The sequence below is a fragment of the Antennarius striatus genome, chromosome 3, assembly GCF_040054535.1.
Source record: "Antennarius striatus isolate MH-2024 chromosome 3, ASM4005453v1, whole genome shotgun sequence".
In the NCBI taxonomy this organism is placed as follows: domain Eukaryota; kingdom Metazoa; phylum Chordata; class Actinopteri; order Lophiiformes; family Antennariidae; genus Antennarius; species Antennarius striatus.
The window spans coordinates 25,196,546-25,214,462 of NC_090778.1; the positions used below are offsets into that span (position 1 = coordinate 25,196,546).

A 17,917-nucleotide genomic window follows, 5' to 3' on the forward strand; every position below is an offset into this window, starting at 1 on the left:
CACACCTCAGAACGCTGTCCAGGTATGAAAAGCACAGCACCGGTGGCATTGACAAAATCCTGATGGGCTTGAGCCTCAGTGTCTGAGCCATCCAGTTGGGTAACATTGTAGTTGACGTAAACACGGTCCAGAGATCCACGCATCCGCTCAATCACACAAGAGATAGTGGAGCCTTCCTCAGTGGTCTGTGAGAAAAGAAACGAAATTAATGAAATTCAGTTTGAAAGCATTAGGGTAAATACATAAAAAAGTAATACCGAATGCATTAAAATAGTTTAGAATTGTTCAACAAGCTACTGTGACCAATTCCGGTACAGTAATAATGTGATTTAGAGACGGAACACCTGATAGCCCACAAGCCTCTACATCTACTGTATTCATCCCCACAGGACTAAGGGTATAATGTAGATCCTTTAGTTCTGATGGAATCCCTTCCTCAGCCCTGCCACCTGTTGTGCCGAATGAAACGAGGAACTGGATCTCTCTTTTCCAGTGCTGGAACTCATGATCTGCTTCTATAGGAATGCCCTAGCAGGCAGACCTGCTGCAGCCTTGCCAGCTGTCGCTCCACCTGAGAGGGGCCAACATTACCACCCACGCTTATCCAATCCCACTAAAAACAGAGAGAGCGCGCTTCCTGCAGCCAGGCATGAAGAGCGATGAAATATGCAGCAGGACAGAGACTGACATACCAGTAGGTTTACATTACATGTGTTTCTGTAAGTGTTTTTTCTGCAGTGACTGTACACTGCACACTTACATCTGGAATGCAGGCACCAGTGAATCCAAAAAGTCCGTTGGCATTGTCACTCTTCATAACGCGTAAAGTAGCTGTGGGTCTCGGGAAAGGGAGGCGCGCTCCACCTTGAACTGCTACCAGCTGTAGATAGAACACCTCCTCTCCCTCCTCCTCATTATCCTCCCTAACTTCCACCACAAAGGACTTCTGCCTGTCATCCTGTCGATACCGTAGGTAACCCGAGATATTACGCAGGTCTATTTTGGCAGGCTGGGTGTGAAGTTCACGGATGTGGCTGCGGTTCAGCTTTGTCCTATACAAGCGAACATCCTGGAGGAGGCCAGTGTACCGCTGCTCTCCCTCTGGATCAGACCCAACAAATACTGATGCAGGTCCTGGAATACAATGACAGAAATGATAGAAAAGGAATGATGTAATAAAATCAAATAAGTTGCCTCAAGCACGATGTGTAGATTATGATAGGACAGATACAATTTGATATAATAACTGTTAATGTTAATTAAAGAGAGAAAAGCCTGTGCCAGTGAGCTAGTTCAAGAAAATTTCTTTGTGGGTTGCGAAGACAATAATATATGACATGACTGATGATGTGTATATGTATCTGCTATGATTGAAGATAACCAAAGACCAATCAGAACGTCTCCCCTCTGGCAGCTTCAGGCTCAAAACAGGCTGTGACCATTGTTCAAACCAATTAGGGAGAATAGGAGGAAAAGAAAATGCCGGCCTTTTCCTTTTAGTATTAACAACGTCCAACAGTGCTGAGGCTAAGTGCTCACCCAAGCATTGCAGAGTCCCAGCAGTCCTGAACAATGAGCAACTGACTAAAGGAGAATGCATGCGTCTATATGATTTGCATTAGTGTGCATGCATTAAATGATAAGACTTCTCTCGTCACAGTCACAAACACAAGCATGCAAGCAGATTTACACACTCATGGAATGTCAGTCATCACTGTTACAAAAGCATGATTGACCATTAACATGTTAAATTAGCGTAAAATGTAAAAGCAATTACTGTTTTATTATAAAAGTCGCATTTAAAAAGTATTGTGGACATTAGGATGTGAATGTGCATTCACTTATCTGTGCCTGTGTTTTTGTCATACTTGGACTGAGAGTAAATTCAAACCAGTGACTTTAACACAACAATGAGAATAAGTCAACTCGGGAAATCAGGATATAAAGAGGAGTAATTAATTAGTTTTTGATTTTTGGGGTATGGGTGAATGTTTTAAAATATTTTCGAATGAAAAGGTACATATTAAATCATAGATTCTACCTCATATAAAGCTGCTTGCTTTTGTATTTTATTTTCTCAATACTACAGTCATCAAATTTGTGATTTGGGTCTGACTCAAGATCAAGTAAAGAGACTCAGATCCACACCTCTGCTGCATGCTCAGCAACCAGTTGTCAGGTTGCTGTGTTTCATATGTTTAAAAGTAGGTTACCGTCAGTAATGCCCTCTCCTTTGATGCTTTTCAATCCTCCAGGTATGGGGTTCCCATCCAGAAAGAACTCAATAATCCCATCATCAACAGTAATGATCACGTGAAACCAGGTGTTATCCTCTACAAACTTTGAAGCGCTGGCTCGGGCCACCTGGGTATTGTTTGATCCTATGACTGTATAGTAGAGCATCATTGTGACGTGAGACTCATTGGTGTGGACCTTCATTCCATAGTTCAATGTCCCCTTCTGATTTCCTTTGCTGACTATAAAGCCATCAGTATTTTGTGATGGCATAAGCCAAGCTGAGAAGGTAAAGTTGCCAACGGCAACAGGCCCATCTTCTGGGGAGATGGTCCCATAAGCTCCTGGAACCCCTGAGAAAAACCACGCATCTGTGGCTGAGTGGTGTCGCCTGGCATGAGGCCTAAGCTTAACCTCATCTGGGAAGGACGCTAGAAGGAGCAGGTCATCCATCAGTGGAAGGCCCTCTGGGAAGCGGCCCGACACAATCTCCCAGGCAACGCGCACATCACCAAAAGTACCCTGCTGACGGAGGATGGTAAAGGAAGTGACATCAGTCATATCGTCCTCCGAAAGCACATCTTCAGCTACTTCCTGGTCCAAGTTGCTGTCAGCGATGGCAAACACACCAAATGGATCGTCATTGAAAGGAATGAGAAGAGGGGCATTCAGAGAAGTCTCGGCAAGTCGTCCACCCTCACCTGGGTAACCACCTTAAAGAAATTTCAAAGAGGATGTGAAAGGCTTTTAAGATCAATCTTTCAGTCAAATTCATCAACGGACATTTTCAATATTTTAAAGCTGAAGCTTCAAACAGAATTTCATGCAAACAAATGTCTGAAGTCTGACACGTCATGTTTTACCTGAAATATTAACCAGCTTGAGAATGAAGAACTCATTGAACTCTGGGAGCTTATCAGAGATGGCCTCTAAGACGATGGGCTTGGTCTCCTCCCCTGTAGTGAATGTGATTGAACCAGACGTGTTGGTAAACTCCTGACTTTCCTCCAGGGGACTCACAGAGTCATTGGAAAACAGCTGCCAGTAGACCGTGACATCACCAAAATGGCCTCTGGCCCGCAGGACGCTGGGACGGAAGAGAATCAGCAGTTTTTCAGGAATAGTAAGAGGAATGGTGAAATTTTAAATCAGGCTGTTTTATGTAAAAGAATTGAAGCTCTGTTCCTTACTAAAACTGATTGGTCTTTCCCTCTTCGACAGGTTTCTCTATGGATTCCAGGGAGAAAATCCCATTGGCATCATCATTGGCCTCAATCACAACAGTAGCTGTGTCTGCTCCATATACAACAGCATCGCCTGAGATGATAGAGAGATACATAGATTACTACGAGTGACAGTAACGAAAATATGCTCATAATAACCAAGGTAAACGGTGACGGTGTCCCAGTATGAGTTTGACTGACTTCTTACATGGGGGTTATCGACTTTTAGCACAGCTAATACAAAGGACAACCCCCTGGAATCAACCTAAGACTAACTCTGACTCTACTCCGTGTCAATCAGTAAACAGAGAGAGGCCAGTGGAGTGGCCAGCTTTGTGTCTTAGAAAGTCTGGAGACTGGTAATTAAGGTCCTGTTGGGGCCCATGGGTCTTTCATTCCCATCCGACACACAATACTGGGATTAGAAGAGCTTTCAGTGTCACCACAGATAGTGCTAAATAACCTGCAGGATGACTGAGGGGGAAGGGGGTATTTAAAGAAGTACAATTGTCCAGTTCTTCAACTATACAGCAAACAGCATAGATACTAAATATTTGAGCTTCAGTTCTCAAAGAGCTAATCATTTACTATATTATCTGATATGAACACTGATCCACAGAAAATAACTCGTATATAGTTTGAAAGGAAGTCTGTGTTCCTCCTCACCAGTAGCATTATAGAGAACAATGTAGAATGGTTCATCAGTCTCTGGTATACTGTCATCTTCCACAGCCACAGAGATGTTCTTTGCCCATTCGCCCACGTCATACACCAGCAATGTGTCATTGCTCAGTAGCACGAGGTCACCTGGAGATGCATCACCATACTCTACACGATACATCACTGTAGCAACAAAGTCTGCTTGCCCCGCCCTCAAGACACTGAAGTTGGCCACAGTTCCTTCCTGCACTCGCACGACCAGAGGTTCTGATGCCAAGATGCCAAAGGAGAGATGAACGGGGAGAGGAGAGAGCAGTAAATGACTGTAGCTTAATTAGAGTGTCCAGGTCTATCAGAGTTCCTAAATTACAAGCAGTATCCTTACCAGAAAAGTAAATGGGGTCGTCGTTCTTACTAACAAATAAACTGGCATTGAGTATCCCTCCCAGTCTCACACCACCTGTAGCATTTAAAACTGTGATGGTGAAATTCTCCATGTCCTCTGGGATCTTAAAAATATGAAGTAATGAGTTTTAAAATTTAAAGAAAATGCACGTCAAATTTCAATTATGAGCATTTTGTTTGTAGTTGTCATTTTACCTCATCAGGCACTGAGAAGAGAGTGAGGTTTTTGAGGTACTCCCCTTCCATGAAAGTGATATTTCCTTGGACGGGACTTACGTCTCCGGAAAAAGATGGATCCAAGATCCAGGAAACAGATACTTCTCCAAAGTGGCCCCTATTCCTCACTACAGGGTACATAGCTGAGAAAAAAATCACAATGGACAAGGTTAAAAAAATCTTCCTTAAATCAATAACTGATCTCTTGAAAATTTCCCCCAGTCAATTTTTTTAGCTGCATTACTCTTACGTATGATTAAGTAACAGAAAACAACAATGGCAGATTCCCTGCAGGTGGGAGAAGCTTTTATCTTCTTCCTGTACTTGAGACATCCTGTCACACATTACATTGCAGCATCATTTTGTGGGTCGAAACCTTCCTCTAACTTTGCCAAAGTATTCTTTATAATTAATCTGTCCATTTAACAACCATAATATTGGCTGCTCTATCCATGTTTAAATTGGCTGACACATAAAAGTCATTTTCACTGCCCAGCTCCTCCCACACCCAGACAGATGTTCTGTGATTCAATCCAATTAGGTCCATTTTAAGTGTCAAAGAGAAACCACTTGACAGGATAAAGTGCCACTAAAACTACTACTACTTTAAAGTACCCGAGTGCATCTCGTCTCCTTTGCTCTCATTGATGGTCACCGTCAATCCTAACTGGATGAACTCAACGACGCCAAAGGGGTCGTCGTTCTTCCGCACTGTGATGTTGACCTCCTTGTGGTTGCCTAGGCGACTGGGTGGAGTGCTGTGGCTACTTAGTACCACAGAAAAAGTCTCATCCAGCTGTGTGCACACAAACACAGTTTTCATGTGGTAAACACAGGCTTAAACATATTTTATTATCAAAGTGTAATGGAAGATTTGTTTTATTGGCTTCAAAAAAACTACCAGAGAGGATATTTAATTAAATACTCTGTAAATCTGAATGGTCAACATTGCAGTGACCATGTTCTTACCTCAGGCACCCCATCAGGCTTTGCCACCAGTGCCACCACAACTTCTCTCTCCCCTGGTTTAAACTCCAGGATGCCTGTGGCACCATAGAATTCAAAGTTTCCCAAAGGCACGACAGCGTAGCGCACCAGCTGTTTAAGCAGCTGTCCCTTGGCTCTGACCACGTGAAGCTCCACAGCCTCCCCCTCCTAGGGAAGTCCATGTCCAAAATAGGAAAATACAAATATTAAAAGTTGTTCAACGTCTTTTGAATCATTGTGTGAATCCCGTTTGAGAGCTCTGACTCTTAATAAACATTTCGAAAGACATTTAATGTTTAAGATGTCACTTTCAGACGAGACTTACATTAATGAGCCATGGACCTCTGGAGGAAGGGGAGAACTCAAATACTCCCCCAGGATTATCATTCTCAATGATGACAATTTCTCTGCTGGTGAAGCCGGTTTTCAGGATCTGGTTCTCTACATTACTCCTTGGACACATACACACGCACACACACAAATACACACAATATTGGAGTATTAGATGATAGCAACAACTGAAAGATGGATGTACACAAGGCAAATCAATAAGCATCTCCCCCTCGATGAAGTAAATCTCCAATATTTAGTTTTAAGCCTCTGCTCACTTGGGAAAAAAGCTACACTGAATGTACGGCATTCCGTGAATTGTCTGAGTCATTATTGGCTCCATATGGAGACTTCCCACTGCTAAAACCTCTTTTAATAACAATGCCAATCAACGCCAAGACTGTGTCTTCATTTGCTCCATGGGGTTATGTGTGTGTGTGTGTGTGTGTGTGTGTGTGTGTGTGTGTGTGTGTGTGTGTGTGTGTGTGTGTGTGTGTGTGTGTGTACGTACGTGTGTGTGTATGTGTGTGTGTGTCCGTCTGTTGAGAAAATTGGAGCCAAGTAAGCATCACATATTGGGTAAATTAGAGACAAAGATGTGACAGGGTGAAGCACTCCAAACAAATAGTCACAAACAAGGTGCTGAATGCATACAAACACTGACATCTATGTCAGAACACACAATTACGCTGGGTTAGATTAGAGTGACTCACATAAAGAAGATTCCTTGTTTACCCCATCAACAATTCTCCTTTGGATTCCCCTATTTTCACACCATCACTGATTACCCAACCTCATCCCAAACCCCCCTCATCCCCACGTCAACCGAAGACCTCTGAAACTCTCAAGTAGGCCCTTCACAAAACAAAGTCTTGCTTCACACCACACAAAAGGCCCAGGTTCATTCCATTCTCCACTTACCCAAAGTACACTATAAAGCGTGCAGTCTCCACCCTGCAGGGGAGGAGTGGGAGGGAGACAGAGCTGCCATTCTCATCAGAACATAGACTAACAGATGAATCCACCCCCCCCCCACCAACCATTGCTATAAAAACACAGACACTACATAAATCTCCAGAAAGCCAAAAAAGAGACGAAAAAAATGATAGCACCTGCTTATCTTGTCCATTTTCCCTGGATTCATCCATAGTATACATTTCAAACATTGTCAGCTTCACACTCTAAAGTCTAAAGGCATCACAGAGGATTCTAATGTCATCTCACTGCAACCCTTCCACAAGTTTAATATCCCTACCTATCCAGGGTGAGCAACAAGGTCTCATTGACCTCTGGGATGTCGTCTGACATGATGGTGAAGTTGATGGAAGCGTCACTCTGACCAGAGAGGAAGATCACCGAACCATTTAGAGGCTTCAGGTCTCTGGCGGTTATATCTATCCAGTTGGCTCCGATTGGCTGAAGACTCCAAAACACCTCCGCCTGTCCATCTGTCCCATCACGTCGCAGAGGGAGGCTTACCTGCAGCAGCAAACATGGATAGAATTACCTCTAAAACATACTGTACATTTAATAAAAAGTTTTCAGCATACAAATCAGGGCAGGAGGTATGTTGACTGTTGTTTTACATGACAGTGAACTATGAATATCATGAAGTATTTTTAAAAAAAAAGGTCTCTATCTCACTGTGCTGGTGTTGCTGTCTTCTGGTTCATAAACCACGACTGTGGTGTTACTTGTAAAGCCGATTTCCCCGTTGGCAATGTCAGGCGTGACAGTCAACGTCAGGTTTAGTGGTCCCCCAAACCTTGGGCTGTTTGATGGAATTGGACGGGTGATGTCAACCAGTTCCAAGGTGTTCAACTATAGGATTGAGAGGAATCAAATTCAATTAATAAAGAGCTCAAATAGGATATTTAGAGAAAAAAGAAGTATTACTCAATTAATTAGTCATTACTTCTCTATCACTTTTACAAAAGTGTTGAATGACCTGTTAGTGCTCCATTTACAAACCTTATGTTAATGCGTGCAGTCATTAGAAGTGTTTGACTGAATGTTTGTGACAAAATGAAGGTTCTTTAATTTGTGAAGAGGGTCTTGGCTTGCATAGTCACTTGTTCTCAGGGCTAGGCCTGTTTAGACAGTTGGGAAAATCCTACAGAAACATGCCAGACTTGAGAGCCAGTGTCACACCATTCACACATGCAAATGAGGTACTTAAACTTTGGATTGAGATTTGGCCAGAAGCGCAACACAAACAGAAAGAGCACATTTTTAGGACATACAAGCAAAATGTGTCCTGAATTCCAACTCAGATGAAAACACTCTAGCTTGTTTCCTGCCTCGTTACCTGTATTAGGAAATGAGCTCCATTCTGCAGAAAGGCATCATTCCTGATTGGTAGAATGACATTTACCATCCGCTCATGGGTGAATGTCACATGAACGGACCTGCTAACATTCAGAACCTGGTCACGAGCCAGTGTGGGATCTATTGGACCTGCAGGGATGTAGAGGGCAGTGAGCGTCATCGTCACGTTTCCCAGCATACCACCGTCTCGCCGAAAATTCAGCGAGAGGAAACGACCCTCAGGTTGACTGTGGATGCTTTGCTCTTTTTCGGAGTCAAACCGAAAAAGCCCATAAACGTCATCACTGTCCTGGATGTAGAACACAATCTGGAGGAAAAGAAGATGAAGACCAGAAGTAGAACGTTACATTTTGACTAATGATGCAAAACACGAAACCTCACATTCTGCATTTACGCTAACATCATTAATTATTGCCTCAGAAGTACTTCAAATGGTACTAGCGGTCTACCCCGAAAACTCAATCATGTAACGGTAACGGTAATCAATATTATATGCTTATCATCTTTCAAACTTTGCCTTGGAAGAGGATGGGCTTTCACAAGTTTGACACTTTGCAGGCTTTGGCTGCAATGCCTGACTTGCGGGAAGGAAGGTGATTGATGTTTTGGATGTGAGAGGATAATTGCGATGAAGCCCAAATTTACCAGCAATTACTTTGGAGGGTTTTATTTTGTATCCTGTTTTTGTGTTTCTGGGTCGTAAAAAGAAGAAAGGAGAGGTGAAGAATAGACCAATGAAAACAAGTTAGTTTGTTGTGTCCTGAGACAAGTCTTTAAAATTCATTCCGCTAAGGCAAAGGCTGCTCATAATAGCCAGTTTCCAACTCGGTCTTATGTGATATATAGCATTTGAAACATCAACGACAACAAACACTGATTAGCTGTTCTTTAAAGAATGCCTTTTTTTTCTGCACAGATGGCAAACAGACCCATAACCTCACAGTGTGAGGTGCGTGCTGTGGTGTGTGTGTGCACCTAATTTATGTAGAATTTGCAGCTTCATTTTCATTCAGCCACATTAAGGGAACACCCACTGAGCAAAATGACACACCAAGGGGTCGACTTTTGCAGAATACGCCAAGTTTGCCACTGTACCTTACAAATGGTTAACACATGCACAACATCTGGGGGATACAGGAACTAACAAGTGCAGCCTGCTGCCTCTCAGTCTGTCACAAAGCCTTTAAAGCGGTACAGAACAGATGTATGTGAATAAATAAATACTAATTGGCTGATGATTTCTCCCCCAAACTAACCTCCATGGGTTCGTCAACCTCAGCATTTCCTGTTACAGTATCGGGCAGCAGCTTTAGGAGATATGCCTCTGCTTCTTCAGGTAGATCATCCACCACAATGTTCAGTGGAATCACAGCCGTCACCTGGCCAGCAGCAAATCTCACCGTCCCCTCCGATGGTGTCAAATCGTTTGACACTGGGGAGCGATCGCTGGAGTTCCTGCTGATGGACCAGTTGGCTGACACAGCACCATAGCTGCCTCCATTTCTTACAATAATGATGCCTTCAAACCTATAGGAAATGTTGGAGTGCAAATCTTGAATAATTTCTCACATTTCATGCAACATGTGAAAGTGTTTATGATGACAAAAATACATAGGTCAGCACAGTTTGTCAGTTACCCACCTCTGTGTCAGGTCTTCATTGATGGTGATTGGCTGAAGGACTGCGCTGCTGCTGATTGATAAGACACCATGAGGCTTATCGTTGGGCTCGATGGTCACTAACACAGCATTGGGTGATACAAGCACAGCATCTCCTCTGATGGTCTCCTCCAGCAAGACCAGATGGAAAGATTCTGCAATTTCTGGCACATCATCATCGCTGATCCTGAACAGCAGGCTGTTCTTGTAGACAAATGGAGGAAATGTGACTGTTCTGACCGGCTGCAAGTCGAGGAAATCCACCGCTGGTGTGGCACTGCCCAATCCTTCACTGCTCACCACAATGTAATCTACAGACAACTAAAGACAGTATAGAGGGTTTATTTAACTGTACTATAGACTGTATGCCCTGTAAATACATATAAAAGTGATTGTGGCCTTTTTGTGTAATTTTAGAAAAATAAACGAATTGATGGACAGGAACCTCAGTGTCAGCAGAACCGATGAGAGGCCCATCCTCTGTTAAGCGACCCCGGGTCACATTGAGAGTGATGACTCCAGCAGACTCTGGTACAGCCATGACAGAGTGGGAGAACCGTAATGGGCTGTCATTACGTCGTATTCTGAGATGGACACTGCTGGCATTGGGCCTAAGGAGGGCTCCACCCTCCACACCTGTCAACTGGACTGAAAACACCTCGTCATTCTCTGGGATCTGACGAAGAGAAAGAACGACTTTCACACACGGCTGTACCTTCCATGTAACCCTTTCACAACTTTGATGTATGACTTTGAAAACATCAACACACTGTAATCCACATATGGGACTACTTGTTACATATACAGATTAGTTTGTATAAATTAGCCAAAAACGTGGATTTGGTTCAGCACCTGATCATCCTGGATGAGGATACTGAAGTGCGCCACAGCCTGTCCTACAGGAATGGTGATTCTCCCTCTATCTGGACTGAGATCCTCATTGGCAGGGTTAGGACCACCAGAGACCTGAGCAAGAGGAGTCAATACGATAATCATCACTATGCATGTAAACAATGGATTATTTCACAACATGGAATTACATTTTCAAATAATTACACATTCTTTGCTGGTGGGTTTTGTCTTTTGAGGCTACACTCTCCAAAATGTTAAGCAATGATCTGAGCGCAAAAGCAAAAAAAAACCAAAACACAAACCCAAGAGTAACAATGATAATCCTCCGAGTAAGTTATTAGTGTCTTTTTCTCGATGCAGAGTACAGTACAGTGCCATCTCACCTCAAAGTTCACAGTGACAGTCCCAAAAGTCCCCTTTTCTCTAATCAGAGTGAAAGGCACATAATGGTTCCTTCCTCTTGGCTCATCGACTATTATCTCTTCAGTCTGAGATGAAAAAAAAGAGACAGTGACACAGACAATACAGACCCAGAACTCCAATTAGTTCAATGAAATCACTTCCAACAGATTCTAATTCCCAATCACCATTAGTTAAAGAAAGCAAAACATGCAATTTGAGAAAGTCCCCATGAGTACAAGCGAGCTGAATTCTCTCTTTACGCAGATAGACCTTTAACAAATGTCTGACAACACAACAATGTACCCAAGAAAATAGGAATTAAGTCTATTTTTATTTTGCATGCTGTTTTGGAGACAGTACTCATGCTATCAAGTCTTTACAAGAATTCACAGAGACTTAGGGAAAGGGACTGGAGTCAGGGTGAAGAAGTTCAAGCTACTGGACATTCTATTCTTTTCAGATCTTCTGTTTTGGTGAACAGCTATTATTCAGCATTAAAAATTATATTCCATGGTAACATGGAGTAATAGAAACATTCAATTTCACTGCATTTGGATATCCTTGTTGTGGTCTTCAGATTTGGGAATCTAATCCCTTTCTGTTTTTCTTCATAATTCAAGCTCAATTTACCTAAACCAAAGAGAATCAGGAGATCACTAACAAAGAACAAAATAAAACAAAATAAAACTACACACTGATTATTCAGCAGTCTGACATATACACATCTCCCACGGCCAGGAGACTTTTTTTTTTAATGCAAAACGAGCAAAATCTAGCTTTTGACTTTACGTGGGGGTGGTTGGGCAAACAGTTCCAAATACACCACGGCTACCATGGAAACAGTCTAAACTCAAACTGATAAGTGGATTCTGGGAATGTTGTGGTTTTAATTGCGCCAAGAAGCCCACAACCACGACATGGTCACTTTTCCCACAACCACAAGACTGGCATGATTTGAATCATGTCTGCAATAGTGGGTATGAATTAGTGCACCCCTGATCCTATTATTCACTAACGGCAGAAAGCTTTGATAGTTTTTATATGGAGACAAACGGGCATGGCCAACTTAGCAGGAGGAATGCATTATGCACAGGTGTGGGTGTGGCAAGTTTTAATAATGGCCAAGACATTATGCGCCTCTTGTTTTTTTTTTGAAGAAGCTGGCAGAACAAAGAAGTTTGCTTGTTAAGAACATGAAGAAATAAAAAACTAATTAAAACAAAGAGACAAAATAAAGATTTATGAGGTTTGCTTACTGAGTTAAAGGCAATTATTCCAAAGGCATTGTCGTTGGACAGAATGGTGATGGTTGCCTTGTTTGGTGTTCCTACCATCACACCGTTGGATGAACTCTGGAATGCAGGAAGATATCGATTGGTTAGATAATACCAGGCCGAATTATATGTTCAGGTATATGTACATTACATTATACATATACCTGAACATACATTAACCTTCTCTGGCCATTGTATTCCCAAGACAAAGCCAAATACCCTATGCACGGTATTCATTTCATTAACATATCTCCGGCTGAGAGGCCACGGTGGGAGGGCACAAAGACAGGAAGTACTGATCTCAGCCGGGCTGATTCGTCACGTTATCTCACAGCAGGAAACCTCTTTGGGAAAGCAATATGTGTTTTGACACTAAGACCTGACAGACTCGGGGCACTCCATGAGGCTTACACTATGTTTAACTTGACGAAAAGAACTATAATCAATGATCGTGCAATGAGACCTTTCCATTTTCAGAACCCAATTAAAGAGAAAGACCACAGCCTTGTTATTTGGCGTCACTTTCCAGGGTTCAAGTTTAGTGAGCTCACCGATGTTTTCACCAATGTTTTAACAAGTATCTCAGGGACCAACTGTGCTGACAATCTCCTTGTTTGAGCAAAAGTACACAACCTTCTACAGAAATTTTTTTTTTTCAATATACAAACATCTGGACATACTCTAATTAGCATATGCGGAGGCGTTATGGAAAACAACGGTGAGAATCTTGACATGACGTTAAACAGAAATGCAAATACCCCCTAAATAACATTATGAAATGTTTTCCATTTGTTACAGTCTCAAATAGTCCTAAGTGCAACCACTGCATGTGTGTGGAAGCAAAAATAAAACACGAGAAAGTGCTTTTAAAAGCTTTTCTTTTATACCACTGACCTCTTGTTGTGGTCAATTCACCGACACAAAGTCCACCCGCATGCCTGAGAAAAGAGGCCATTCACACACAACTACATAAAGATACTGATACGCGTAGTTCCTCAACAGTCACTTTTGTTTTATGTATCTAACAAGTAATAAACTTTTCCCACAAAGCACAAGTCAGCTGCACCTGTTACACAACATTTCCACACCATCTTTGCAAGTCTCATTCTGTCACACTTACTCAAATCAACCCACAATAATTTACACGTAACTGCTAGAAATGATAAATGTACCTTCACTTGCTCACTTGATTTATGCTCTATATATGACACTGCTTTGTAGTACTAATTCATCCTCCAGACAGTCCTTCAGTAAGCTGATAGGGTGGCATTTGGTAGAAGCTTTGTCTACGTTGTAGTGTAAACAGAAGGGATAAGTGGGCCTCATCTGGTCTTTCACTCCACTAGCGGGATAAATATGGGCTTGTGCTACTGGATTCTAAACAGATGTCACAAAAGTGCAGATGCAAATTGAAAATGTAGTGAAGAAAGCAGCTCCTGCTGACAGCTCATCCTCTTAAGTAAATGAACATACCTGAAAATCAGTGATACACAATGACCTTTGTCTTAGGACTTTTAGGGAGGGTTAAGATGGACAGACAAGGCCAGGCCCCCTCAGCTCATCAATCAAACCTGACAGCTAAAGGCTACGTGAAACCATAGAGATAGTTTTTAGGTGCAAGGCATCCTTGGCTGTGATGGTAATTCTTTGAACAGCGATTTATAATATATACCAGTTTGAAAAACATTGTCAAACTTTAAGATGTCTATAGTTTTCATTTAAAGGACAATGTCTGCAAGCATTTGGGTGCTTAGCAGCATCAGCAAAGAAAGTCTGAAGATGCATGAAAAGATTTTAATGTACTTGTATTTTGAACACATTCATTCTGTGCTTTCACCTGCCATAGTATGCCATTTTCAACGGCAAACAAAAAAACATAAAGAAAATTAAAATCCACAGGACATGCCCATCAAAGTCAATGCAGTCAAAAAATAAGGGAATCACTTTAATCTACTGTGTCTGGATTTTGTGGCTGTCAAAGTTACTTTATTTCCACAAAGGTGTCTTTTAGCGGCAAATCTAAGAGATGGACATGATATTTAGCCCACCCAGGGCTGGCCCTGACAAACTCCTAAAGAGCAGACACATCAAAGACTCCCCAGCTTTCTATGGCTACGACCCCCACTCTTAGATGCTTGGGTTAGGGTTGAGGACGGTCAGGGGAAGAATTGAAACAGTGTGACTTTGTGGAGAGGGTGTTTGAAGAGTATTTGGCACAAAACTTTCAACATGTTAAAAAGGAAAAGATGGTTTGCAGATAAAAGTCTGCAGACAAACAAGTAGCACACACCTGCAGTGTAAGATTGAATGTAAATGTCTCATCAGCCTCAGGCAGGTCGTCATCTTTCACAGCAATAAAAATGGTCTTCCTGGACTCAGACGACAGCAGAAACGCTGCAGCATTGATGGCTTCAAAGTCACCCGTGTCGGCTCCCTCTAGCTAAGACAAAAGAGCAGACACAAACATTTATTACTCACCAGTTTTTCTGACGCATGCTTCATGCAGAAAGCATGAAACAAAAAACCCCAACCCCCCCCCCCCCCCCCCCCCCAAAAAAAGCACGAAAAGGATGCAGGCTCTGTGGAAAAATAGACAGAACATTTATTTGAGGCAGGATACTGAAGGCATGACCATCACCACTGAGCCAATGGGATGCATGGGCTGATGTTTATGCTGTTTCAGTGACAGATAGTTTGCTCTCTTCCTTTTCTTTCTATTGGTGCTATTATCTGCTTGATCTGATTTTTTGATTTTCAATGTAGTTCTGTCTATGCCCAATATGCAATTATTTAATAATAGTTCATATAAAAATATACGGTAACAATACCAAGAAGCAAAGGAAATCCTCTACCACACATCACCACAGGTGTGAGCACATGGCCACATATGGAGGATGTACAGTCGAAAAAAAATAGGATTTCCAAGACTATTTCCGCAGAGATGCTCGTCTGCAGTGTGGTCAATGATTCTCTGCTTGACTGGACACCGAGTTCACAGCTCAGCATCATACATACAGATATAGTACACAATTTGACTAGCTGATGAGTCATCTGATCTTCTCTCGCATCTTACCAGAATCAAAGCTGTCACATTGACCGGGTCTCCCTCTCTCTCCACGACCAGCCGGACTACAGCTGTGCTGCTCTCGTTGACAACAAAGTCAGTCTGGCCGAGAAACCTCAGAGTGGCTGACTCAGACGAAACACCATGGATGGACAGAGCCAGAATCAACCCAGCTAACAGGAGGTCAGGAGGCATTCCTGTAAAAAGGAGGGAAGCATATAGTGGAAATATTAAAACAGATGCAGGATATCATCAAAGTCAACACGGAATGAATGAATGAATGAATGAATGAATGAATGAATGAATGAATGAGTACTTAGATGTTCTACAGATTTACTGTTTCATAGATCTGCAATTCAAAACCACTGCAAACTGTTTTGAGGAAAGATTAGATATAACTAAAAAAAATAATGTAGAAATGTTTGTGATGCAGCAAAGTGGTTCCGGGTTCAAGTCCAGCTCTGTGTGGAGTTTGCATGTTCTCCATGTGTCTGTGTAGGTTCTCTCTGGGTTCTCCATCTTCTTCCCACCTCCAAAAACATGCGCTTCAGGTAAATTGGATGTTCCAAATTGCCCGTAGTGTGTGAGTGTGTGTGTGCGTGTTGGTCTGCCTCTCTGTGTGGCTCCGCGGTGCACTGGCATTGCGCCCAGAGTTTCGCCTGCCTCAAGCCTTAAGCCAGCTGGGATAGGCTCCAGCTCCCCACTACAGCGGATGAAGCGGTAAGCAGCATTCAACCTAGATCTGTAGGATGGAGAAAATTTCTAAAGCAAAGATAAAAATCACTTACATATTTACAAAACTGAATAAATAGTGAGAAAAATATTCACCTAATAACATTCACAAATGATGAAGAATTTCTACAGTAAAAATAGTCCGTTTAAATTGAAGCTATCATCATTATGCCCTTCTCACAGGCCAGGTGTTCTAAAGGGCCCCGCTTTGGAACTTGGACTGCCAGGATAACTGGTCACTGTGGTAAAAATGATTCATAACTTTATTCCATAATTTGCAACATCTGTTGTCTTCATGTTGTCGTAATTATTAAAGCAGTTGTTGAATTCGTTCTTCTTGACCGCATGGATTTAACATGTCACACCAGAATGAATATGACCACTCGAGTCGGTTGCTGTAACTCAGCACAAAACAGCGATCCTCCGCTGCCAAAACTAATTTCTCTGTCTCTCTCTTATTATCCTTTCTGCTCTCCTGTTTCCTCTAATCATCCTCGCTTGTCAATTTGTCTCTCACACACTCCTCTGCCTCTCATCCTGTCTCCCCATATGTCCTCTGCACCCCCCCACTCCCATCTCTGATCCCACTGTCCTCCTCCGTTTAGCTCTCTCACCCAGAATAATCTTTCAACTGGATGGATCCACTCAGACAGTTGTCATGGTTAACACAACAAAACAACACAGCTTGACAAGTGGGGCGGAGCCATCCTAAAGCTAAACTTCAGCTACTCTTTTCTATACCCTCCCCCCCATACCGACCTCTACCCATCCCATTCATAATCTGCAATACACAGCCTTGGCAACCGTATGAATATGTCAACAGAGTCCTTAAAAAAACCCGCTCTTAATTACAAGGTTGAAAAAGAGCATCAGCAGCTACATTGGATGAAGTCATGCTGTTTGGGTCTTTTTCATGAGCAGAAATCGTTTAGGAAAGTTGGACATTGAAAATATCCCATTTTTTCACATGTTCCATCACTGTTAGATCAATCTGACTCATTCTCAGTTTTGACTTAAGTTCTCCTATTTAATCCTGTAAACCTAAAACACCCTAATTAGAATCATTGCAGATGTTGTGTGGAACAGAGACATTGAGTGATTGGGTTGTTGAGGGGAAAGTGTAAGTGTGTGTGCTTATGTCACACACACACAAGCCAGCAGAACAGAGAATGCTGGGAAATCCATCAAAAAAGGATTTAGAGCTGGTGGGTAGCGGGGCTGGACAGCAGGAGGACAGCGGACGAGGCTAAGGGGGAAGAGAGGTGAGGGCCCAGGCCAGACTAAATCCTGTTACCCACCCTGCCTTCTCCCAGGTCTCCCAGGATTTTGAACTTCCCAGACCTCTGACCGGGAGGCTGAATGAAACACTACAAGTCGTCTCTCCTGCACCATTTCATTAGGACTGCCAAACCCAGCACAGGTCTACATATGTATGTCTGGGACAGACTTTGATGGGCTCCTTGCAATAGCACTTAGAAAAAGACATTTTTCATTTAATCCCTGTCTCCCTGCCATTTCTGCATTTGGTTTTCAAAACAAAAGGCCTGACTT

The 17,917-nt window shown here is 42.5% G+C and overlaps 1 protein-coding gene across 1 annotated transcript in view; it reads right to left on the minus strand.

Moving 5' to 3' along the window:
• The window catches only part of adgrv1 (adhesion G protein-coupled receptor V1), an 84,264-nt gene that overhangs the window by 56,746 nt on the left and 9,601 nt on the right, over window positions 1-17,917 (minus strand). Inside the window, exons 2-23 of the mRNA XM_068310476.1 lie at window positions 15,644-15,831; window positions 14,861-15,010; window positions 12,553-12,648; window positions 11,278-11,382; window positions 10,895-11,008; window positions 10,488-10,718; window positions 10,026-10,363; window positions 9,641-9,911; window positions 8,365-8,691; window positions 7,701-7,877; window positions 7,312-7,535; window positions 6,052-6,178; window positions 5,709-5,894; window positions 5,355-5,535; window positions 4,719-4,882; window positions 4,504-4,627; window positions 4,125-4,385; window positions 3,426-3,552; window positions 3,099-3,322; window positions 2,214-2,948; window positions 761-1,134; window positions 6-185 (exon numbers count right to left, since the gene is read on the minus strand). Of these exons, the coding sequence (XP_068166577.1) occupies window positions 6-185; window positions 761-1,134; window positions 2,214-2,948; window positions 3,099-3,322; window positions 3,426-3,552; window positions 4,125-4,385; window positions 4,504-4,627; window positions 4,719-4,882; window positions 5,355-5,535; window positions 5,709-5,894; window positions 6,052-6,178; window positions 7,312-7,535; window positions 7,701-7,877; window positions 8,365-8,691; window positions 9,641-9,911; window positions 10,026-10,363; window positions 10,488-10,718; window positions 10,895-11,008; window positions 11,278-11,382; window positions 12,553-12,648; window positions 14,861-15,010; window positions 15,644-15,829 (4,902 nt within the window). The 5' untranslated portion in view covers window positions 15,830-15,831. The remainder of the gene's footprint in view (window positions 1-5; window positions 186-760; window positions 1,135-2,213; window positions 2,949-3,098; window positions 3,323-3,425; window positions 3,553-4,124; window positions 4,386-4,503; window positions 4,628-4,718; window positions 4,883-5,354; window positions 5,536-5,708; window positions 5,895-6,051; window positions 6,179-7,311; window positions 7,536-7,700; window positions 7,878-8,364; window positions 8,692-9,640; window positions 9,912-10,025; window positions 10,364-10,487; window positions 10,719-10,894; window positions 11,009-11,277; window positions 11,383-12,552; window positions 12,649-14,860; window positions 15,011-15,643; window positions 15,832-17,917) is intronic.